The sequence below is a fragment of the Trichechus manatus genome, unplaced genomic scaffold, assembly GCF_000243295.1.
Source record: "Trichechus manatus latirostris isolate Lorelei unplaced genomic scaffold, TriManLat1.0 scaffold00219, whole genome shotgun sequence".
NCBI lineage: Eukaryota > Metazoa > Chordata > Mammalia > Sirenia > Trichechidae > Trichechus > Trichechus manatus.
In genome coordinates, this window is record NW_004444155.1 from 236,166 (window position 1) to 262,777 (window position 26,612).

The following is a 26,612-nucleotide window of genomic DNA, read 5'->3' on the forward strand; positions in this document are numbered from 1 at the left end:
AACAGAAGTTTATTTCCTTACAGTAAAGTAGGCTACAAGTCCAAATTCAGGGTGTCAGCCCCAGGCGAAGGCTTTCTCTCTCTCTTGGCCTTCTCATCAGTGTTCCCCCAGACTAGGAGCTTCTAGGCGCAGGGACCCAGATCCAAAGGACGGGCTCTGCTCCCTGCACTGCCGCCCATCCTCCCTCATTAACATCACAGACGCAGGATTTACCACATATGGGAAAATCACACACTACCGGGAATCATGGCCCAGCCAAACTGATACACATTTTTTGGGGGAACATAATTCAATCCATGACAGAAATAAACAAAGCAGAAGAATTACCAGGAGTGGAATAACCATCCCTGAATCCTCCTTGATCCTCAGGGTAACACAGTGCTCCCATTTATTTTAAGAAGGTGAACTACAGTGCTGAAAGAAGTTTTAAAAGTTTTTAAAATTTTTTAAGTTTTAAAAGAGGCAGATTTAAAAAGAGATAATTGGGGGGTAATAAAATATTTCACACTCTATTTGTAGGCCTCTTAGAACTCATCCTTGAGAAAACAGATTTGAAGATTGATGAAGGAGAGTATTTCAGTAGAGATATCTTAAGACGTCTTCTGAATAATTCTGGTGTCCAAAAAAATCCTTTTCTTGGGGCTTCAGTTTTATGTGATTAATCAGGTATGTTTACACCTATTTAGAAAGTTTCACTCAAGAAATTTAACACACAAAAAAAGTATGAAAGATAACAGTTTAGATTAACTAGTAAAGATTTCTGCCTTGAGCATTGTGCTGTTTCAAAGATTTATCTATGTGGGAACAAACTGACAACAGCATCACTGACAACAGCATCTCGCAAGGTTAGATGAGAAGCTAAGGGAGCAGTGACTATAAACTAACAGTGGTAAAACAATTTGGAAAGGGATAGCAAGAATGGTTATGTAATCAATGTCACTGAACTAGACAGGCAGAATTTATTGAAATGGTATATCCTTTGCTGTGTATATTTCCACAAAAATAAAATTAAATCTAGAAAAATATGAAAGAGAAAATAGTTATATAGTAACTATTCAAATTCAGTATATATGTACACTATCTTTTTCTATATAATAATTACTAAACAGTTAATTGTTCCTGAGTAGTGCAAACAGTTAATATGCTTGGCTGCTAACCGAAAGACTGGGGGTTCAACTCCATCCAGAGGTGCCTTGAAACAAAGGGCTAACAACTCTACTTCCAAAAAATCAGCAACTGAAAACCCTATGGAGCAGGTCTACTCTTACATACAGTCACAATGAATCAGAATAGACTCAACAGCAATTGGTTTCAGCTGGTTTAAATAGTTTAATTAATAATATGATACAAATAGGGAAATTTCCCATACTGAATCAGTGCTTGTCCTGACTCGAGGCAAAGAAACGTGCAGCCAAGATAGAGCATTCATAAAATCTCCATTTCCAATTAATAAGATTTGTGCAATTACAACAAACCCCATCTAGCATATGCTGTAAAAGACAAACTGATATACACACCTGCACAAAGACTTCAAGGAAAACGAAGAACAGTTCTACTTTTATTTTATTTGAGACTAAAACTGAACTTTGAACTTCCTGTATTGGTACTCACAGATTTCCCTTTGGGTAAGTTTCCTTCACAGGCCTGCTTGGAAAGGTCCTGACGTCCAATCAAGAGACAGACGGCTTCTGGCCAGTCTGAAGCAGGCTGCTCACGGCAGTGATAAATTGCATCTCTGATGGGAAGTGCAATTCCAAAGGGAAGAGTCTCCAAATCTCTTAAAGTAAAGCCTTACGGTGAAAGGAAGGGAGAAAAAATTTAAATGTACCACTGTCCCAATTATCTTCAAGACTAAAGTTAGTAAACATCTATCCTTACAAATAAGAAATACATTTCATTCATCTTAGTACTAGACTAATACGTTGGCATCAGGGATTAATATAAAAGGCCTCTTTAAGAATCCCAAAAGGATTAGTATTCAAAATATATAGAACTCCTAAAAACCTTAAGATAAAGAGAAACAATCCAGGGGGAAAAACACAAAGGACAAAAAAAATTTCCTAGAAGAATAGACACACATAGTAAATAAACATATAAAAAAGATGCTCTACCTAATGAGTGGCCAGAGAAATTCAAATTAAAATCACTAGGAAATTTCACATCCACTCAACAGACAAATATTGTTGTTGTTGGTGCTTGGCATTGTTGTCTGTTCCAACTCATACGGACCCCATACACAACAGAAAGAAACACTGCCCAGTCCTGCACCATCCTCACAATCACTGTTACGCTTGAGCCCATTGTTGGAGCCACTGTGTCAATCCATCTTGTTGATAGTCTTCTTCACCCACCCTCTACTTTACCAAGCATGATGTCCTTCTCCAGCAACTCATCCCTCCTGATAACATGTCCAAAGTATGTGAGACATAGTCTCACCACCCATGCTTCTGAGGAGCATTCTGGTTATACTGCTTCCAAGGTGGATTTGTTTGTTCTTCTGGCAGTCCATCGTATATTCAATACTCTTCATAAACATGATAATTCAAATATAACAATTCTTCTTGGGTCTTCCTTATTCATTGTCCAGCTTTCACATGCATATGAGGCAACTGAAAATACCACGGCTTGGATGAGGCGCACCTTAGTCTTCAAGGTGACGTCTTTGCTTTTTAACATTTTAAAGAGGTCTTTTGCAGCAGATTTGCCCAATGCAATACGTCATTTGATTTCTTGACTGCTGCTTCCATGGGCATTGATTGTGGATCCAAGTAAAACGAAATCTTTGGCAACCTCAATCTTTTCTCCATTTATCATGATGTTGCTTATTGGTCCAGTTGTGAGGATTTTGGTTTTCTTTGTTAAGGTATAACCCATACTGAAGGCTGTAGTCTTTGATCTTCATCAGTTAAATGCTTCAAGTCCTCTTCACTTTCACAAGCAAAGCTGTATTATCTGCATATCACAGGTTGTTAATGCATCTTCCTCCAATCCTGATGCCGTGTTCCTCTTCATACAGTCCAGCTTCTTGGATTATTTGCTTAGCATATAGATTGAGTAAGTATGGTGAAAGGATACAACCCTGACTCATACCTTTCCTGATTTTAAACCATGTAGTATCCCCTGTTCTGACTGAACAACTGCATCTTGGTCTACGTACAGGTTCTGCATAAGCACAATTAAGTGTTCTGGAATTCCCATTCTTCGCAATGTTATCCATAATTTGTTACAATACACACAGTCAAATGCCTTTGCATAATCAATAAATCACACGTAAATAACTTCCTGGTATTCTCTGCTTTCAGCCAAGATTCATATGACATTAGCAACGATATCCCTCATTCCACGTCCTCTTCTGAATCTGGCCTGAATTTCCGGCAGTTCCCTGTCAATGTACTGCTGCAACCATTTTTTAATTATCTTCAGCATAATTTTACTTGCATGTGGTATTGTTTGATAATTTCCACATTCTGTTGGATCACCTATCTTTGGAATAGGCACAAGTATGGACTTTTTCCAGTTGCAATCCACCACAGTACGACAAATTGAGATGAGTGGTGGAGACGAATATTAAAGTCAATCAATACCAAGTACTGGCAACTATGTAAAGCAACAGTAATTCTCATCTACCACTGATGGTGGTAAAAAGTGGTACAACCACCTTGGAAAGCAGTTGGCATTACCTAGTAAGGTTGAACATGTATAACAGGTCCAACTCCATAGCCCCTAATAGAGAAACAGGTGTACATGTGCACCAGGACACAAGTATTAAAATATTAATTAGCACTTGTGAGGAGTGTGCCTCTTGGCTCAAGTTGATACAAGAGACTCAACGGGCAGCTTCTGTCCGGAGGCGAGATGGGAAGGCAGAGAGGGTTAGGAGCTGGTTGAATGGACATGGGGAATCAGGGGTGGAGAGGAGGAGTGTGTTGTCACAGTAAGGGGAGAGCAATTAGCGTCACCTAACAACGTATAGATAAATTTTTGTATGGGAGACTAATTTGAAATGTAAACTTCATTTAAACTACAACAATAAAAATAAATAAATAAATATTAATTGGCAACACTTTCATTTTGGCAAAATTGTCTATTATCAGTAGAATGGTTAAGTAAGTTGTGATATGTTCATACAATGGAATACTGTTTAAGACAGTGAAAATGAATGACCTATAACTACAAAAGTCAACATGGATGAATCTTTTTAAAATAATATTGAGTGAAGAAAATAAGACAGAACAACACATATTTGTATCTATATATATATACATAAAGTTCAAAAACGTAACACTAAGCAGTATATAAAGATGGTAAAATTATGTTTAAAAAAACACAGGTAATACAAAGTTCAGGAAGAGTAGTGGTTACCTGTAGTAGTGAGGGTATATGGGAGTGATACCACCTAGAAGCAGATACACAAGGGCTTTCTACTATACTGGTAATGTTCTATTTCTAAAGATGCGTGACCAGTACATCAGTATTCCTTTTGTTATTATTCTCTAAACTAAACGTATACATTTTATACCTTCTTATATATGTATACTATATTTCATATTTTAAATATTTTGAATCCTCAGGTTAACTGAAATTGATTTTTCATGATTTTCTAAATTTTTACAGTATTGTGTATTATTTATCAATACAGAAAGCTGATTAATGAGGCAAAAATATTCCCTTACATGAGAATAACACTTTTTATTAAATATTATGTGATATACAAATGGATAAAACTCAACTAGTGTTTTTCAGCATAGGTATCCTATACCTATATGACAACTGTAATTTTGAAGGGGACACTCAAAAATGAACTGTGAGGGACTAAGTCATTTAGAATGTTCTTTAGATAAGAATTTAGAAATTTCTTGTAAATATTCGTTAAAGCATTAACACACTATTCTATATGACATCATTTTTTATCGTATCTTCATATGAGTAATTTTTAATTTTGTTTTTTAGTTATTTTTTAAAAAAATTCTTCAGTATGTTACTCTATTTAAAACCTAAAAGCACAGGCTTTGGGAAAAGAGACTAGAGACCTCTCATCCTCCCTTTTCCTTCTTCCCAGATGAATGTTCAGACTGTGTCTAAAATCCTTTGCCTATATCCTTCAAAAGCACACTGCAGAATGTCTATATAGTTACTTTTAGACTTAGCCAGAAATAATCATTTCTGATACCTTAGTGTCAGGATGGTTTCAAAGTCTGAATGTATAGTGATTAGAGTACTCCATTCTGAGGCCAGTCTACAAGCCACAACCTTAAATGGTCTAAGGTAAACGACAAAGTTTCCTTAACCACTAAGAGCTGAAAAACTGGTATCGCACATATTACCATATAGAAGTTGTGATGCTGCCCAGAAAAGAATATGATGGACTCTAATCCCAATCCTGTGGAACCTTCATAGAGCCAGAACCCTTCTCTCCTCATGCCTCCCAGTTCTAGCTAGTATGGAAAAAGCACAGCTTAGTTAAGTGGTATCCAGCGTGAAAGAAGGGGGCTTCTCACCTTCATTTCAAAGAAACATAAAAAGTAACAAAGAACCTCTTACCTACATTAGTCATCCAGACAACTAATCTTTCAGCTAGGCTAGACACTGATGTAGAATGCCTGAAACTAAATCTATAAGAGAACAAAACATGGAGTTATTACACAGATAAGGAAAACATATACTGCTTTATATTTTTAAAAATAAAAGCACATTCTGAATAAAAGTCACCTGTTTTCCTCTTGTTCTGCTTGCAAATTTTGGGGGGCTAAAAGGAAACGAAATGAAATTTTAGTATTTTGATGGTCATCATGATGATGAAAACACATAATATGTGGAAGACATTTAGAAATAAGGATTAACAAATATCTCCTAAAAAATACTGAAATAAGCAGTACTCTGGCAGGTTGGAAAGTTAATAATATCAGCCAAAGCAGACGTTTTTTAAACCACACCAAAAATATAAGGTTTGTTAAATTTTAAGTAATCGTGGTTTCTGAAAATTAGTTCTGGACTGTAGATTAAAACAGTGCTACTCTTTTATTAAGGAACCCTAGTGGCAGAATAGTTAAAGCACTCGGCTGTTAAAAGAAAGGTTTGTGGCTCAAACTCACCAGCCACTTCATGGGAGAAAGATGTGGCAGCCTTGGAAACCCTATGGGGCAATTCTACTCTGTCCTATAGGGTTGCTATGAGTCAGAGTTGACTCGATGGTAGCGGGTTTGGTTTTTGTTTTTTTTTTTTAAGAGGCAAGATGTGGCCTCTAAACCAAATACTTAGGAAATTTTAATTTTTTATTTCAACTCTGATATGAACATTTATAAAAATTTGCTAGGGAAACCTAACATTACATCGACTTACCTATAGTTATTCTGGATAAATACTGTGAGGCTTCATCAGAAACAGAGCTCTCATCACCAAGTATGTAGAGTGCCATACTCTGCATAAAGAGAAAATTAACAATTTTGAAACTCAGTATTATTTTTTAACTCAGGATTACTGAGGTATAATTTAAATACAGGAAAATTCATCCATATAAGTTGTACAGCTCTGAGTTTTGATAAATGTTATGCTATCGTGAACCACTACCACAATAAAATCAAAACCCCACTGCAACTGAATAGATTCTGACTCACAGCAACACTACAGGGCAGGGTAGAACTGCCTCATAGGGTTTCCAAGACTGTAAATCTTTATGGCGGCCAACCGCCACATCTTTCTCCCACTGAGCGGCTGGTGGGTTTGAACCACTGACCTTTCAGTTAGCAGCCAAGTACTTAACCAGTGTACCACCAGGCCTCCTTACTACCAAAGTAATGATATAGAAGCCTGCATCACACCAAAAAGTTCCCTGTTCCTCTCTGTAATCAATTCCCTCCCCCTACACCCAAAGCTGGAAACAACTAATTGGTTTTCTTTCCCTATACTTTTGCTAATTCTACAATGTCATGTAAATGGAATCATATAGTCTTTTGTGTTTTAATTCTTTAATTTAACATAATGTCTTTGAGATTCAGCCATGTTACTGCATGTATCAGCAGTTCATTCCTTTTTACTGATGAGTAATTATTCCATTAGGCAGATGTACCAAAATTTAATTATCTATTCATAAACTGATGGACATTTGGGTTGCTTGCAGTTTGTGGCAAGTATGAGCAAAGTCTTATGTGTGAACATATGTTTTCATTTCTCTTACGTAAATACCTAGGAGTGGGATTGCTCAATCTTATGGTAAGTATACGTTTAACTTTGTAAGAAACTGATATGCAGTCCCACCAGCAACGTGTGAGAGTTGTAGTTGCTCCACATTCTCACCAAAACGTGTTTTGTTTTGAGCCTTTCTAATAGGTGTCTGGAAACCCTGGTGCCATAGTGGTTAAGAGTTCGGCTACTAACCAAAAGGTCAGCAGTTTGAATTCACCAGGCACTCCTTGGAAACTCTATGGGGCAGTTCTACTCTGTCCTATAGGGTCACTACGAGTCGGAATCGAATCCACGATAATGAGTTAAGAGGTGTTTAACAGTACCTCAATGTGGGTTTAATTAGTTGTTAAAACATTATGTTCATTTATAACCAATAAAAAAAAATTTACAAACTATTATACATGACTCAAGGTCATACCTTAGATTAAGGTAATTATTTAAAAAAGAAGACTCCTACTCACATAAAAGGTTTTCACCGGAATGTCAAGGCATTCACATTACCAAACACCTATTTCAAAAATTTTAATCGCCTCAAATCAATTTTGGAAGTAGGTGGGATTAACTACCAGGCTAAAACATCCTTATTTACTAAATCGCTCTGCTTTCACCATAAACCCCAAAGAACCATAGTGGTATTTGCTTTAGGCAGGAAAATAAAAATGTAGATAAGACAAAGGGGGAAAAGAAAAATTAAACCTAAGAAGAGTTTAAAATATTTAGTACATATAACAAAAGTATGTCTTTTATCTCAGTTTTTTTTTTAGCTATAAATTACTCAAAAATACCATAGTAATGACTAGAGACAAATTAGGTATCTTTCTATCAAATGAGAAAATGTACATAAAGTTGCTTGAAGACAAGGAAACCAAACCAAAGCCCATTGCCATAGAGTCAACTCCAACTCACAGCAACTGTATAAGGACAGAGTAGAACTTCCCCATAGGGAATCCAAGGCTGTAAATATTTATGGAAGCAGGCTGCCACATCTTTCTCCCACAGAGGAGCTGGTGGTTTGAACTGCCAAGCTTTTGGTTAGCAGCCGACTGCTTAACCACTATGCTACCAGGGCTCCTTTTAAAGACAACAGACACCAAGAAATGTTAGATCATTTCCTTACTTTCCCTTCTCTCATTTCAACAAATGGTAAACAGACAATATCATCTCCACTTATACAAGTAATTCAATGGTAAAAAGTCACAATAAGCTACAAGGGTATGGTACAGGTTTTTGCAAATGTATTATTAGCTAAACATCACATTCCAAAAAAATTAAAATCCAATAAAAAGCCAAATATCTATGAAAAATGGCTCTGTTTCCAGCAATTGTTCAGAATAACTATTACTGACCAACCCTCCTGCAAACAATTAAACAAGCTGGATAAAATATTTTAAAAAATATTTTTGTAAATTGCGGGGTAATGGATTGGTTTTTGTATGGCCTTTCCAGCCATGGTCTTGTAACTCCCACGGAGTTGACCGGGCAGGACTATGTGATAAGGTACTTATGGCCCACCAAGGGGATTGGTCAGTTTTGCCATCCTGCTAGGCTTGAAATGAGCCACACTAGAGGCGGGAAAGAAAAGAGCCCACCACCACCAACGAAGGAGAGACCCGCAGGAGACACCGGCAGGACAGACTCACAGGAGATGGCGCATTGGGCTTCCCGGCCCACGGAGTGAGAAAGTTGAGTGCCTTTGGGCAGAGACTGAGGGCCAGGGAGAAGCCTACGCCTGACTCACAAATTTGGGACTTGCCAGCCTCCACAACAGTGTTAGCCATTTCCTTTATACAGTTGGTGACTTCTGTGAGAAGTTGCAGCAAATTAGGGAACCCAAAGACAGGAGGGAGAATACCAAGGGGAGAGGGAGTAGTTGATGTTAGAGATGATGGAATGGTACAGTAATCAAAACACTGTGGTAATGGCATACAGATAGACATATACACTAGTACAACTGAGAGTCCAAAAATAAACCTATGTACCTAAAGCTAATTGATTTTCAACAAGAGTTCCAAAACCATTCAATGCAGAAAGAACACCCCCTTTAACAAATGGTACTGGAACAACTGGATTACCCACATGCAAAAGAATAAAGTTGGGCCCATATCACATACCATATATAAAAATTAACCCCAAATGGATCAACAACCTAAATCTAAAAGCTAAAATCTTAAAACTTGAAGAAGAAAACATAAGGGTAAATGTTCATGACACTGGATTTGGCAATGGATTCTTAGATATGACACCAAAAGCACAAGCAACCAAAGAAAAAAATATATAAATTAGACTTCATCGAAATTAAAAATGTTTTGTGCATCAAAGGAATTATCCAGAAAGTGAAAAAACAATCATTAGAATTATAGAAAATATTTCCAAAACATCTATCTAATGAGGAACTTGTATGCAAAATATATAAAGAACTCTTATAACTCAACAACAAAAAGACACAGGACCCAATTATGAAATGGGCAAAGAACTTACACAGACATTTCTCCAAAGAAGACATACAAATGGCCTATAAACACATAAAAAGATACTCAACATCATTAGTCACTAGGGAAATACAAATCAAAACCACAATGAGGTACCACTTCATACCTACCAGGATGGCTATGATCAAAAAATAAAAAATAACAAGTGTCAGACAGGATGTGGAGAAATTGGAACCCTTGCATATTGCTAGTAAGAATGTTAAATGGTTCAGTCACTCTAGAAAACCATTTGGTGGTTCCTCAAAAAGTTAAACATACAGTTACCATACGACCTAGCAATTTCACTTCTCAGTATATACAAAATATTGAAAACAGCCACCCAAACAGGTACACACATGTTCACAGTAGTACTATTCACAATAGCCAAAAGGTGGTGATAGTCCATATGTCCATCAACAGATGACTAGCTCAACAAATTGTGGGATATACATAAAACGGAATCTTATTCATCCATAAAAAGGAACGAGATACTGATACATGCTACATGAATGAACATTAAAACACTGTGCTAAGTGAATGAAGCCAGGCACAAAAGGTTACATATTTTATAATTCCATTTAGTCAGTTGTCCTCAAGTAATTCCAACTCATGGCAATCACATGTGTGTCAAAGTAGAACTGTGAACATCTAGAATAGGTAAATCCTCAAGAGATCATTGCCAGCTACTGAAGGTGGTGGGAATGGGTAGCGACTGCTTAATGGATATTGGGTTTTACTTTGAGATGATAAAAATTTAACTAGACAGATGTAGTAATTGTACAATATTCTGAATGTTCTAATTGTCACTGAATTGTTCACTATGGTTAATAAAGTAGTTAATTCTATGTTAGGTGAATTTCACTTCAATTTAAAAAAAAGAAAAGGGAACAGCAGCAGGCAGATTCTGAATTCGAAGTATCACCAAAATAACGGGGAGTTTACCCTTTTTTGTAACTTCCTACATCCTCAGTTTGAACTTAGTCAGAAACTCATTTAATGAGCACTACGTCAATTTTGGCTCAAAGAGCCACAAAGGGAACTCCTAATGCTCAGAGACAGTGCAGAAATCCTTCCTCTTTTTTTCTTTCTTCTCGTGTCTCCATTTTTCTCACACCTCAGTCCCCAGGCAATCCAACATAGGTAACAACAGGTTGTAACAAGGGACAGAAGAAAGAAAACTTTAAGAAAGGAAAACTTTCCATTTAATGGAGCTATTAACCCAAGCACAGAAGTACGTCAAAGAAGGGGGTGACTGCAGCCCCAAGCTTTTTGTTGAACCTCCAAGACCCACCAGGCAGAGGGGAGATCACAGAGAGAGAGGAAGAAATGTCAATTCTCCCCAATTCTCCCCAAATTAATCTACAAGTTTAACATAATTCCTTTCAAAATTCCAGCAGGACTTTTTTGCAGTTACAGAAAAGCTGATTAAATAAAATTTATATGAAAAAGCAAAGAAACTAAAATAGCTAAAACGATTTTGACAAAGAAGAATAAAAGAGGGAAGAATCACACTATCCAATTTGATGACTAACTATAAAGCTCCAGTAGTCCAGACAGTGCGGGGAGCCATATGCATAAATGGACTAGAATAGAAAGTCTAGAAGTAGACCCATAAGAATGCGGCCAATTGATTTTTGACAAAAGTGCAACAGCAATTCAACAGAGAAATGACAGTCTTTTCAACAATGGTGTTGAAAGAATTGGACAGCAAAATGGAAATATAAGAACCTTGCCCTAACCCTCACACCTTACAAATTAACAAAATGGATGATAGCTCTAAATGTAAAACATAAAGCTATGAAACTTCTAGAAGAAAACATAAGACAAAATCTTTGTGCCTAGAGTTAAATAAAGAGTTCTTAAACATGATACCAAAAGCACTACCATAAAATCAAAAACTTGATAAACTGGACTTCATCCAAGTTAAACACTTTTACTCTGCTAAAGAAACATCTAGAGAATGGTGAGACAACACAAGCTACAAACTGGGAGAAAATATTTGCAAACCACCTAGCTGACAAAGAACAAAAGTTCATATCTAGAACTCTGAAAACCCAACAGTAATAAAACAAGGCAATTAGCAAAAGGGCAAAGAACATGAAGACACATTTCACTGAAGAAGATATATATTGATGGCAAATAAGCATATGAAAAGAAGATGTTCAACATCACTAGCCATTACGGAAATGCAAATTAAGACCATGATGAGGTATCACTATAAGCCTATCAGAAATGGCTAAAATAAAAAATAGTGACAATTTCAAATACTGACAATGATGCAGAGAAACTGGGTCTCTCATACTGCTGGTGGGAATGTAAAATGGTATGGCCACCCTGGGAAACAGTTGACAGTTTCTTTAAAAACTAAACATACACTTACTATATGACCCATAAATCTTCACTCCTAGATATCTACTCTAGAGAAATAAAAACTTATGTTCACACAAAAACCTAAACCTGAATGTTTACAGCAGCTTTACTCATAACTGCTAAAAGCTGGAAATAACCCAAATGTTCTTCAACGGCTGAGTGGATAAACCAAGTGTGGTATATCCATACAATGGACTATTACTCAGCAATAAAACACAACAAACTACTGATACATGCAACAGGAAGGAATCGCAAAAGCAGGAGGGGATTTTTTTGTGGAGAAGGGTGGTAACAGAACTGTTAATATTCTAATTATGGGGGTGATGGCATGAATCTATATGTATGTTGAAATTCATAGAAGTTTACATTTAAAAAAGTCAATTTTACTTTTTTGAAAAATTACTTTTCAAAAAATTTAATTTAAAAGAAATAAAATTGAAAAAATACACAAGATAGGCAACATTTTAATACATACCAAGACTATAAGTTTGCTTCTTTCACAGATTCCAGGGAGGTAAGGATAGGGTGGTATTCCTTCGCCCTTCAGACAAGAACTCACCCACTGATAAATACTTGGTGGCTCAGAAGTAAAAAATGATGGATGATGCATAAATCCTGTTTGACCTTTAAAATAAGACATATGCTTATAAAGATACAAGAATATATTAAGACAATACTATTTTATGCTAAAGGAAAAATAATCAACAGTACTCAACGGTCATCTCAAAACAATCAGAATAATATTTTTTTCTATTTTCTCCAAAATGCTTCTGGTTTTCTGCCCCAGTAAATAGCTGACCATGTTATTATGCATAGAATTTAAATAACTACTGTTTTATTCCAAGCCTGATGGAAATTAAGCAAATTCTGTGACCAAGGCATATAAAGAATCTAACCAATTTTTTCTGGCCTAGCCCTAAAGATAAAACAAGAGACACTGAGGATTCGGCCCTGTTCTAACAACTGGGTCCTACCCTTGAGTCCCTTTAGCTCAGGGTCTACGACAATACTGTGGTGACAGAAATATTCTATATTTGTACTGTCCAATATGGCAACCAGTAGTCTCATGTGGCCACTGAGCACTTAAAAGTGGCTAGTGCAGTTGAGGAACTGAATTTTTCATTTTAATTACTTAAATTTAAACAGTCACATATGTCTAGTGGCTACTAATTGGATAGCAAAGGTCTAGGGAAAAGCATCCTTGTCACTGGAAGCTGTCTCTGAGCTTTTGCAAGTCAGAATCTTAGAGATGGGTAAAACTCTCCCCATACACTGAAGAGGTTGTGGCTTACAGTAATGTAAGCCAGAGATTAAGCACTACAACAAAAATCTGCCTGGTGGAAAAATATTTTTCCTGACTTAGAGGCAAATGGTAAGAAACAGTCACTGAGAAAGATACTAGCAAACATCACTGCATTGTTCAGAAAATCTTTAACGGCACACAGATGCTCACCTTGATCGATTGTACACACTTGCCCAGTAGTTCTGACAAGCGCTGGGTAGTCTCTATAGTAATGATCGACATAAGGCCCCAATTTTAAGTCCCTAAAACGGGAAAAGCATATAAAAAAAGAAATAACAAGGAAGATATTTCAGCATTATCTTCCTGTCCCCCACGGTTAGAAGTCATCAGTTAAACTTTTTAATTTAGAAAACTTACTCATGAGAAAGAAGGCAATCAAATTTAGAGCTTCTTTGTTCTATTTCTGGATTTTAAAGTGCCCAATACGACAAATGCAACCTAAACTCTTTCTGCTGGATGAATTTCATGGTAGTAAAACTAGAGGAAAAACACTGGGTCTAGTTTCTCCCCTGTCATTTATCAGCTGTATGATTTTCAGCAAGTCATCTCTATAAACCTCAGTATTTTCTTCTAGAAAACACAGAAACATCAGTTAACTCACTCTGAAGCTTTGAAGATTAAATAATATATGTGAAAAATACCTCATAAAATCTAAAACATAATACAAATGTTACTTATTTCAGAGAGCCATAATTAGGGTTTAGAATTATTTAGTTACAAAAGGATTTTCATGATAGTGATAATCTGTCGTAAGAGAAATCGACCATAACTAAAACTACCATGTCTCAGAAAAAATTTCAGTTTCTCAGGGAAGATCACAGAAGTTAGAAAATGTGCCATAATCTTGACTCAGAGGTTGACATTTCAATTCAAATTCAACTTTCTCTATCACCAAGAGTCACAAAATTTCAAACATCTAAGCAGGACCCTTAGGATTCAGTGCCATGAAGAATTCAACACCAAAAAGGTGCTAAAAAAGGCTGATAAAACATATCATTAGAACAATCTTATTGTGGATCCACTCTGGGTGCTTGAAAGATAGGAACCACCGCATATGGTGACACTAGAGGCAAAGACAGAAGAGCCCACAATACAGCGATCAACACGGTGTTCCCGCTCCCACTGCTCTTTCACTGACTTGCCTAGGAAACAAACTTGGGCAAGCTTCCTCACTGCTATGATAAAGATCATAATACTTACTTTGCCAATTTATATGTAAACTATGATTTCTTAACTGCAAAGCACTATGTGAATGTAGCTATTATTACAAAACCGTAGGTATTATTTTAGGATTTCTACCACAGTGTAGCCAGTCATCTTGTCAAAATAAAAATTTGAGCAGGTCATCCCCTTGCTTAACACACTTTTGTGACTTCCCACTAATCTTAGGACTAAGACCAAAACCCGAGCATGGCCCACAAGACCCTGACTTAGCTGGTATCTTTAAACCAAAAAAAATTCTGTAGTTTATAGAAAATGCTGTTTTTCTGAGAAAGTAGATTTCAGAAATTTATTTACAATATTAATGGATAAGATCAGTTCATTTAAAGATTTCTTGGAGGTTTCTAATCTACAAATAATATTTACCTTGCCAACTGAACAAGAAGGTCAACAAGTGAACGAATTCCTTCTCCCATTAGAGTATTCAACTTAAGCTCCTCATAGACAAGATGAAGAACAAAAAAAATTGCAGGTATGTGAGTGAAGAGAAGTGTAGAAGAATCCAGACTTAAGTTCTGTGAAAATTCCTCATCCTTCATCTGTGAAACTTCCAAAGGACTCAAACATAAAGATCTAGTCAAAAGATGAGACTCAACATTCTGGTGGTAGTCTGAATTTAGTAAATATTCCCAGTCCTGAGAAGAATAAAAAAGATAGAAGTTTTTTTCAACAATGCCTCCTTGCAATGTCATCATTAAAAAAGAAAACCGAATTACTTAAAACAAATTCAAACTCCAGTTTTACGTTGTTTATCTCAGAATATGAAAAAAGTCACCATGCTGAAAAAGACCAACTACAGTGAAAGCTGTGAGAGCCAGAACCTGATGAGATTGCCTTGTTCTCTCGCGGCCTTGCAAGTCTTCTGCCTTCGAAAAGGTGCAGTCTTACCACTTTTCTATTGCCGTGTGCTGGTGGAAAATAAATTTGAGTTTTCCTTCTCCCAGGTTTCCACCTTACACAGGTTCTGGCTTTCACAGGTTTTACTGTACAAAACAGCCAAGCGATTTCCAGATGTCAGTGATAAACATTAAGACAAGCCATCTTCAAAAAGAGTTGAAAAAAATCCAGTCACATTCTCTTAGGGAAGAGACTTTCAGGAAGAAAGCCTGCCCCTTAGACAGGAACTGAGAAAGAAATTTTAAGATTATCCAAGGCTATGTTTTATGAAGTCAAAATTAATGAATGAAATGTGGAAAGTGCAAATAGGCAGGTTTAGTGACCACCACACTGATTTGTGTATTGGTAAAGGAGTAGGTCTATAGGTCTGCCTATATTCAGATGGTATATTTGTCTTTCTATATTTATAAAATGTTGAACTAGTAATATAGTCTAATAAATGAGACTGATTGTACTTTCCAAGTACTGGGAGCCCTGGTGGCAAAGTGGTTAAGAGTTATGGCTGCTAACCAAAAGGTCAGCAGTTCAAATCCACCAGCTGCTCCTTAGAAACCCTAAGGGGCAGTTCTACTCTGACCTATATGGTCTCTCTGAGTCGGAATCAACTTGACGGCGATGGGTTTGGTTTTGGTTTTTTCTTGAGTATTGAGTGTGCTTTGGTTATTCTGGTTTATTTCACTGTGCTCAAAGAATGTTGTCTAGGCCATTTCCAGATTTTGGAATTTACTGGTGTTTTTGTGGAGTTTAATACAGTGTGTTATTGTAACTTAAAAACTTTGGACTGAATACAGAAAAAAAAAAAACTAGACATAAAAGAAAAAACTGGACAATCAAAAAAATTTATGTTCATCAAAAGAGACTGTTAAGCCACATACTGAAAGAAAATATTCACAACACATGTAAAAAGAACTCATATCCAGAATATGTAAACAACTTCTATTGCTGAATAACGATATTTTAAATGCAATTTAAAAATAGGCTAAAGATTTGAACTTCAAAAAATATACATAAGACAAGCACATGAAAAAGTACCTAATATCATTAGTTATCAGGGAAAGGCAAATTAAGAAAACTAAGGAGCCTTGGTGGCACAGTGGTTAAAGAACTCAGCTGCTAACTGAAAGTCGGCAGGTCAAACCCACCAGCTGCTCTGCAGGAGAAAGATGTGGGACTCTACTCCCGTAAAGATTTAAAAAAAAAAAAAAAAAGCCCACTGCCATCGAGTTGATTCTGATTCACAGTGACCCTACAGGACAGGGTAGAACTGCCCCACAGGATTTCCAAGGCTGTAAATCTTCACTGGTCAGAGTGCAAAAAAAATGGTACAACCAGTTTGGGGACACGTCTGGCACTTCCAGCAATGAATGACCCAGCAATTGCACTGCTAGGTATTTATCTAAAAAACTGAAAATACATGTCCCCAAAGACTTGTAAAAGAATGTTGGTAGTAGCTTTATTCATAATAGTCAAAAAACGGAAACAGACTAGGTATCCATCAGCAGAAGAATGGACAAACAAGTAGTACAGTCATACTACTTAGCAATAAAAAAGAACAAGCAACTGATATCTGCAGCAATATAGATACATCTCAGAAACACTATGCTGAATAAAGGAAACCCTACACCAAAGATTATATACTGTATCATTTCCTTTATATCAAGTTCCAGAACAGGCAAAACTAACAAATGGTGATAGAAATCTGGTTGCCTCAGGGAAAGTGGGAAAAGACTGATTAAAAATGGGAACAAAGATAAACTTTGTGGAGAGACAGAAATGTTCTATGTCTTGATAGGGGTGTGGGTTCCATGAGTATGCATTTGTCAAAATTGATTAAACTGTAAACTTAAGATCAGAGCATTTCATTTTAAGCAAATTATATCTTAATTAAAGAAAAAAAATTGAGGCGGGGGCTCCTTAAGAATACACCCATGGAATTTACTGGCCTAAAGGAGACTGGAGAAACCTCGAGAGTATGGCCCCCAGACACCCTTTTAGCTCAGTGGTGAAGTTACCTCCGAGGTTCACTGTTCAGCCTGGGAGTGGACAGCCGTTAAACCTAATGAGACTAACGAGGTACAGGAGTCCAGTGACAAGGGCCAGAAGGCAGAAGGGGACAAAGAAGCTGGTGATAGGGAACCCAAGGTTGAGTAAAGATATTGTTGATGTGTTGTGAGATTGTTAACCATTGTCATAGGGCAACATTTGTAGTAACTGTTAAATGAGAAACTATTTTGTTCTGTAAGCCTTCATCTTAAGTGAGAATAACAGCACAATTGGAAGAGCGTAGTCAATGTCACTGAACTGTGTATGTAGAAATTTTTGAAACGGTGTATCTTTGGCTATGTGTATTTTCACCAAAAAAAAAAAAGGTTGAGAAGTTAGAGGGTTAATATGTTGTGGGGTTGTTAACCAATGTCATAAAACAACATGTGTAGTACTGTTTCATGAGAAACTATTTGTTCTGTAAGCCTTCACCTGAAGTACAATAAAATATTAAAAAAAAATAAAAATAAAAAAGAATACACCCATGGAATGTGATACACTTGAGAACCTAAATTAAAGAAACACTGCATAAAAAGGTAAATGCTGTCACTTTAGATAATCAATTGGCAATAAAACATCTATAAGCCCAAACTGAAATCATGCAGCAATATTTATTTGTAACTTGGTCTTTCCAATGATCCAGAAACATGTTTATAGTAATTTTTAGATGATCACTCAAAATAAAAGTGAACAAATGACTACAGAAAACAAGATTCCGCCCTTCAAAATAACTGTTATTCAATATTAAAATAAATAAAGTAAGAAGTGTTGGAAATATAAAGACAAATCAACACAAATACCACAAAAGTGGAAGACTAATACAAGTATTCACAAACTAATTTACAGTAGCAAGAAATCATAATGCTTACATCATCAGATCCGGTCTCAGAAGGCCTTGCTTTTTTGGGTGCAATGACTGGGGAAAGTGATCCTTCAAAGTCAAACTGGAAAATAATCCCAAAAGAGAAGACAAAACGATATAAATTTATCGCTGTCAATTAATCAACTTAAAGGGCTCAGAAATCACTCTCACCAAGTATGGAAACTAAGGAAGGCCATCAAAACTCTTTTCCATTTGGAAAATGATGGCGCAAATACATTTCTTACAGGATTGCCGTATGGATTAAATGAAATTATACAAATATATATACAAAGACTAAATGAAATAATATATACCAAGGGCATACCTGGGCATACAGATACTGTAGTAGAGTTTCCTTTCCTCTCCTTCTGTGATGACACAGATTATCACACCTTTAGCAGGACAAAGACCTTTGGCATATCCAAAGTATGCCAAGTCTTAAAGAATCAACCCAAGGTTAGCCAAATGTTAGAACCAAAGAGATATTTAGTTAGCATCTGTCTACAGTACACACAGCCTAACAATTACTGTATGGCAGAGACAGGAAGCTACTCACCAAAATCTTTGTTCTCCTCTGTCTCCCAGACCCACAGCTAGACTACTCTTACCTCCCTTGAAGTTAAGTGTGGCCCTATGACAGCGTGACTATGAATGAGAATGTTATCACCTCCAGGCCCAATGCATGAAAACCACCCACACATGCTCCTCCAAGCTTTTTTCCTCTTCTACTGCAATGGAGTCAACCCCAAGGCAGTATCTGAAGCCTCAAGGTGAAAATGGCAGATCCTCCATCAGCCTGAGTACTTGAATAACCGTGTGATCTGATCTGTTTACCTACTAAGCACTGTTATATATGGAAAACATACATTTCTATTGTGTTTGAGCCACTGTATCTTTTGGAGTCTGTTATAATAGCTAACCTATACTAACCGGTACAACTACATAAAAGTAATTTTCTGAAGGTTCACTCTTCAACTCCCTCCAACATAACCTTGGATGCCCTGCTACCTCACATGGGTGCTGTGCTACCAAAGTTGTTATTGTTGTTATTAGTTGCCATTGAGGTGACTTTGACTAATGGTGACCTTATGTATAAGAGAATGAAAAGCTGCCCAGTCCTGTGCCATCTTCATGATCACCGGTACATTTGAGTACCCTGTTGTGGCTATTGTGTCAACCCATCTCACTGATGGTTTCCCTTGTTTTTGCTGACCCTCTCTCTACTTTATTAAAAACGATGTCCTTTTCTAGCTATTAGTCTTTCCTGCTGACGAGACCAAACCAACGAAACAACCAAAACTCTATAAATGGCAATGGCTTTTCCTATGCTATCCTCACCAATTAATCTTACTCATCGGAAAGAAAACTAATTACTGCATAAAACTAAACAAATAAATGGTAATAAGGTAATTTTCAAATATGAATGTTATCAAGAAACAAGTTTTCTTGTGAAGTATTCAAGTAAAACAAGCAATTCACACACATTATGAAAAACTTTTAATGACAGAGTGAAATTAAAGCAACAGAATAAAAGGATTGCTATGCTACCTAAAATTTCAACTAAACTACGACACACTCACACACACACACACAAACCCACGAAGTCTCAGTCCCACAGTCAAAGAGAATATCTCTGTCATAGTTGTCAGATTCATAAGACCTGGAGTTATGGGAAAGAACAGCAGAAATTGATATGGACAACTCTTTGTGACATATATGCATCTATTTTCATTCTTTTAGCATTTCTCAGGTAAGCCAACCTGTTAAACGCTTCTGTGGCTCCCTGCCATTAATCTATAACCTGTACATGAAAATTATTTATCTGTTGACTTCCAGGCAACATGGTGCTATAGGCAGAAGTACCACACCATCCCTCCACAGCAAAGATCCGAAAAACTAAGCCAAACAGAGAAAACAGCAATCCTGAAACCATAAGCATCAAATGAGGAGACAAAGAACTCAGCCAACCACTGAACGGAGTAAGAAACTGATAGAGAACAGTGAGCGAGAAGAGATACATGCAGACGTCCCCTATCAGCTAATGCAGCACGGATCCGCTACCTTGGACTCTTATGAGAGATCAGCAAACAAGGGGTATGAGAAACTAGCTTCACAGAGCTTCCAGCAGAAGACAGAACAACTGGTAACCAGAGATATACACTTTCCCACCCCCACCCCTCTTCACCCCAATCGGCCTCCTCTGCTTCCTGTGGCCAGACTCTTGGCCGAGAAGCACCACCTTCATTCTGGTGTCGCTTGGGTTCCATATGCCCGCACTGGCCGGCACCCTAAATGCCATTTGTTGGCTGCTGGTGTTGCTTTTCTCCGCTTCTTTAGATTTATTCCTTACCTGTCACCACCTCCCCCTCCTTTCTCTCAAATACCTGACTCCGTGTGCCATCTTTGCTTCTTCCTGAGAGCTGTGAAATGCCGCTCGAATGTGGAACTGCTTCCCGGCCCGTGCTGGAACACTAGTGGGATCCCGAGGCTGTCTATTTGTTTGTTTTGAATTGTTTGTTTGTTTTCTTGTTCTTTACTCGAATTGGGAGTCCGTTCTAGCCACGCAGCACTGTGAGGCTTGGGACCTACCCCATCAGTTTGCACAGAAGCGCAGAGGGATCCCCAAGGACATTTCTTTTTTCTGGCTTTTTTTTTGAGGCTTTTTTTTTTTCCTGTTTTTCTTTGCGGGAGGGGGCGGGGTGTTTCTTTTCCCTCTTTTTCCCTTTTTGTCTTCCTTCATTACTCAGTTTCTCGTCTCTCTATACTTTGTTTCTCTTCCTGTACCCTGAATACCTGGCACTGAGTGACACCTCTACCTCTTCTAGACAGTCTGTACTTCACGGCCAGAAAGCAACTTCCCCAGACCTCGCAGCTGCACCAGAGGGATCCCTGAGAGCTTTGCTTTTCTTCTTTGTAATGTTTATTTAATCTTTTTTTTTTTCTTTTCTTTTCTTTCCTTTTTTTTTTCTTCTCCTTTTTGTTTTCCTCCATTTCATAGTCTCTCATCTCCCTACTCCAACGGCAAGCTCCTGTAGCACTCTGTTTTATTTGTTTGTATGTTTTTGGCTCCCGTTCCTCTCTCCTCTCTTCCATACCCATCTTAGCTCCACACATGACAGTCTCCGACATCCATCCTGCCTACCAGCACCATGCGCTGAACATCACATCACCAAGCAGCCCAGGCACGGCCTACCGGAACTTACCCTACATTGATTACCGGCCTGCCCTGGTAGCCATAGTAAGTGCCACAAACAACCCATTCCAGCAACTCCCATTCAGCTACACCTGCCCTGCTGTACCATATCTGAGCAACTGACCCTGCCAATTGGAGAAGGCGGCAAAACTATCGTGCTCAAAGATGAGAAAACAACAAAGAATACACAGCCCGCTGCTCAGACATAGTTAAATAAAATAAAAAAGGAGGATGAACCAAACAGATTTACAATCAGTAAACAAGGAAAATAACTACCAAATGCCCTAAAGACAACAGAGAATATCAAAACATTTACAAAAATAGGATAGGATGGTTCCAATAGGTGCCCAAAATAAAACACGAGATAACTTTTCCAGGAAAAAAGGCACTAGAACTACATGATAGGGAATTCAAATCTCCAATATTCAGAGATATGCAAGAGCTGAAGCAAAAAGTAGACAAAAATGAGGAAAAAATAGACAAATTCATGGAAAATACGAACAAAAAAAATGGAAGAATTCAGGAAAATAATGCAGGAACAAAATGCCAAAATAAACTCACGAATACAAAAACAACAATTAGAAATCCAAAAGATAAACAAGATTTCAGAAATAGTGTCAAAGAAGGGATGAGGAGCAGGTTTGAAATGGTAGAAGACAAGATCAGCAAACTTGAAAACAAAAACTTAGATACAACTCTGTTTGAGGAAAAATCAGAAAAATGAACAAAAAATGAAGAGACCCTGAGAATTATGCGGGATACAATCAAAACCAAAAATCCGCCAGTGAACGGAGTTCAAGAACAGGGGGAGAAAACAGAAAACACATAGAGGATCACTGAAGAACTGCTGACAGAAAACTTCCCCAATATCATGAAAGATGAAAACCGAGACATACAAGAAACTCAACGAACCCCATATAGAATAGACCCCAAAAGAAAATCACCAAGGAATATCATAATCACATTCACCAAAACAAAAGACAAACAAAAGAATCCTGAGGTCACCTCGAGAAAACAGAAAGTCAAATACAGAGGAGAAACAATAAGATGAAGCTCAGATTATTGGGCAGAAACCATGCAGGCAAGAAGGCAATGGGATGACATATATAAAACATCAAAAGAAAAAAACTGCAAGCCAAGAATAATATATCCTGCAAAACTCTCTTTCAAATATGATGGTGAAATTAGGTCATTCCCACATAAACAAAAATTAAGGGACTATGTAAAAACCAAACGAAACTTACAAGAATTATTAAAGGGAGTCCTTCGAGCTGAGAACAAACAACATCAGCTCGCAGGCTGAATCTAGGAAGCAGGATTGAACCAGCCAGATACTAATCTAGGAAATGAACTCTCCAGGACTTTCCAAACGAAAAGAAATACAACAGGGAATCAGAGTAATGATTCTGTAAACAACAACAACATCAAAACACCAAAAGATGGTATAAACGGGGTAGGTATAGAACCTTCTAATGAAGAGGAAGGCAAGGTGATACCAAGTAATAATAGACTGCTGCAAACTTAGAGAGATAAGGGTAAATTTCCCAGTAACCACAAAGAAAGTTAACAAACCTACTCATCAAAATAAAGAGGAAAAACATAAACTCTCAGTAAAAACAAAACCTACAAAGACAAACGAAATGAAAAAAAATCAACAAACAAAAGGAATTCACCACAGAAGAGTAAGAGGAACAAAGAAAAAGTAAGCACCCCCCAAAAAAAACCACTACAAAATGACAGCAATAAACTCACACCTATCAATAATTACACTGAATGTAAATGGCCTAAATGCACCCATAAAGAGACAGAGTGACAGAACGGACAAAAAAATAGGATCCATCAATATGCTGTCTACAAGAGACACACCTTAGAAACAAAGACAAAAATTTACTAAAATTCAAAGGCTGGAAAAAATGTATCAAGCAAACAACTACCAAAAAAGAGCATGAGTGGCAATACTAATCTCAGATAAAATAAACTTTAAAACAAAAGCCACCATATAAGGCAAAGACGGACACTATAGAATGATTTAGGGGGCGATCCATCATGAAGACATAACCATAATAAACATCTACGCACCCAATGAGAGGCCTTCAAAATACATAAAACAAACTCTAACAACAGTGAAAAGAGAAACTGGCAGTTCCACAATAATAGTAGGAGACTTCAACACACCACTCTCAGTAAAGGACAGAACATCTAAAAAAAAATTCAACAAAGATACAGAAGACCTAAAGGGCACAATCAGCCAACTTGACCTCAGAGACATATAAAGAACACTCCACCCAACAGCTGCAAAGTACACATTCTTTTCCAGTGTACATGGAATGTTCTCCAGAATAGACCACATCGTAGGCCACAGAGCAATCCTCAACAAGCTCCAAAACGTGCAGATCATACAAAGAATCTTCTCTCACCACAGTGCCATCAAGGTAGAAATTAACAACAGAAAGAGCAAGGAAAAAAAATCAATTACGTGGAAACTGAATAAAACCCCGCTTACGCATCACTGGGTAATAGAAGAAATCAGAGACGGAATCAAAAAATTCCTAGAATCAAAAAAGAATGAAAACACATCATACCAAAACTTCTAGGACACAGCAAAGGCAGTCATCAGAGGACAATTTATAGCAATAGATGCACACATCAAAAAAGAAGGGACAAAATCAAAACATCAAATACACAACTCGAACAAATAGAAAGAGAACAGCAAAAAAACTCCACAGCCACCAGAAGAAAAAGGAAATAATAAAGATCAGAGCAGAAATAAATGAAGTAGAGAATACAAAAACAATAGAAAGAATCAACAAAACCAAAAGTGGGTTCCTTAAATGGATCAACAAAAGTGACAAACCACTGGCCAGACTGACAAAAGAAAAACAGGAGAGGAAGCAAATAACCCATATAAGAATGAAATGGGGGACATTATAACAAGCCCAACTGAAATAAAAATGATCATAAAAGACTATTATGAAAAAATACTCCAACAAATTTGAAAACCTAGAAGAAATGGATAAATTTCTAGAAACACACTACCTATCCAAACTATCACAAAGTGATACTGAAAATCTGAATAGACCCATAACAAGAGAAGAGACTGAAAACGTAATAAAAAAAAAATTCCCAACCAAAAAGAAATGCCTTGGCACACATGGCTTCACTGGAGAATTCTACCATACATTCAGAGAAGAGCTTGTACCAGTAGTACTCAATCTATTTCAGAACATAGAAAAGGAAGTGACACTTACAAATTCATTCTATGAAGCCAGCATAACCCTGATACCAAAACCAGGCACAGATGCCACAAAAAAGGAAAATTACAGACCCAAATCTCTCATGAATATAGATGTAAAAATTCTCAACAAAATTCTAGCCAAGAGAATTCAGCATCATATCAAATAAATAATACACCACAACTGAGTAGGATTCATACCGGGTATGCAAGGATGGTTCAACATTAGAAAATTAATCAATGTAATCCACCACATAAATAAAAGAATCACATGAACATCTCAACTGATTTACAAAAGGCATTCGACAAAGTCTGACAACCATTCCTGATAAAAATTCTCAATAAAATAGGTATAGAAGGTGTCATGGATTGGATTGTGTCCCCCAAAAATGTGTGTAGCAACTTGGTTGGGTCATGATTCCCAGTATTGTATGATTGTGTAATCTGATATGATTTCCTAATGTATTGTAAACTATATCACTTTGATGAGATTACATGTGATCTCCTTATGTGTTGTAAATTCTATCACTGTGATGAGGTTATACTGATGAGGTTGGCAAGATTAGATAGTGTCTTAATGAGATCTCTTTTGAGATATAAAAGAGAGAAGCAAGCAGAGACACATGGGAACATCATACTACCAAGAAAGCAGTGCCGGGAGCAGAGCGCATCCTTTGGACCTAAGGTTCCTGTGCAGAGAAGCTCCCAGACCAAGGGAAGACAGATGCATCACAAAGACGTTTCTCCAGAGCCGACAGAGAGAGAAAGCCTTCTCCTGGATCTGATGCCCTGAATTTGGACTTGTAGCCTACTGGACTCTGAGAAAAGAAATTTCTCTTTGTTAAAACCATCCACTTGTGGTATTTCTGTTAGAGCAGCACTACATGACTGAGACAGAATTTGGTAGCAGGAGTGGGGTGCTGCTCTAACAGATGCCTAAAATGTGGAAGCGGTTTTGAAACTCTGAATGGATAGAGGTGTGGCAGTGGTAGAGGACCAGCAGTGGCAGAGAACCTGCAGCAGCAGAGAAGGAGCAGCAACAGAGGAACAGCAGCAGCAGAACCAGGGGACCAGTGCGAGATGGCACTGGAGCTGACCCACAGAGCAAGAGACCTGAGTGCCTGTGTGTCGGAGGCTTCCTGGCGGAGTGGGGTGCCTTCGGGCACTTGTCGGTGGAGCTAGGCTTGCTGACCCACAGAGTGAAGGAGCTGAGTGCCTGTGTGCAGGAGGCTTCCTGGTGGAGTGGGATGACTCTGGGCACTTACTGGTGTAGCTAGTGAGTTTTGGAACACTTGCCCTAGCAGGGCAGATGCCGGCAAGAGGCCCGAGGGCCGAGAGGCCACGAGAAGCAGAAGCTGAAGAGACAAGGAACACAATAAGGCGAGCTGCTTCAGTCTCAAAAGGTATGGCCGAGACCTCTGGGGTTTCAAAGGATGGAGCCATGGCCCCTAGTGTTTCTAAGGGTGGAGTTGTCACTCCAATGCACTAGGAGAATGGTGCACCTAAAGCCGAGGGAGCAGAGTTGCCATCCCAGTGGGCCTGGAAGGCGGAGCTGAAGCCCAGGACTCAGGGACCTCCACTCAGAATCCGGAGACTGTGGCCAACACCTAAACTCTGGAGGGCAGGGCGACTGTGTCAATGGTCTCAGAGAACAGGAACGTAATGTTTTCTGCTAACTTGCTTCGTGCCTGTTATTCCTTCTTTAACTGTAATTTACCATTTGTAATGGAAATGTCTAGCTTGTACCTGTTCTGCCATTGTACCTTTGGAAGCAGATAACTTGTACTCTAGATTTCACAGATGAAGAGGAATTTTTGGAATTTGGCCTTGGAGTTTAGACT

At 37.7% G+C, this 26,612-nt stretch overlaps 1 protein-coding gene across 4 annotated transcripts in view; it reads right to left on the reverse strand.

Annotated features, from left to right (window-relative positions):
- ANAPC1 (anaphase promoting complex subunit 1) overlaps positions 1-26,612 on the reverse strand; it is a 210,012-nt gene that overhangs the window by 117,197 nt on the left and 66,203 nt on the right. For all 4 annotated transcript variants that reach the window (XM_023742799.1, XM_004388850.2, XM_023742800.1 and 1 more), the window contains 8 exons: positions 18,354-18,428; positions 14,911-15,179; positions 13,474-13,565; positions 12,496-12,644; positions 6,340-6,418; positions 5,710-5,746; positions 5,542-5,612; positions 1,612-1,790 (listed from right to left, as the gene is read on the reverse strand). In XM_023742799.1, the coding sequence (XP_023598567.1) occupies positions 1,612-1,790; positions 5,542-5,612; positions 5,710-5,746; positions 6,340-6,418; positions 12,496-12,644; positions 13,474-13,565; positions 14,911-15,179; positions 18,354-18,428 (951 nt within the window). The remainder of the gene's footprint in view (positions 1-1,611; positions 1,791-5,541; positions 5,613-5,709; positions 5,747-6,339; positions 6,419-12,495; positions 12,645-13,473; positions 13,566-14,910; positions 15,180-18,353; positions 18,429-26,612) is intronic.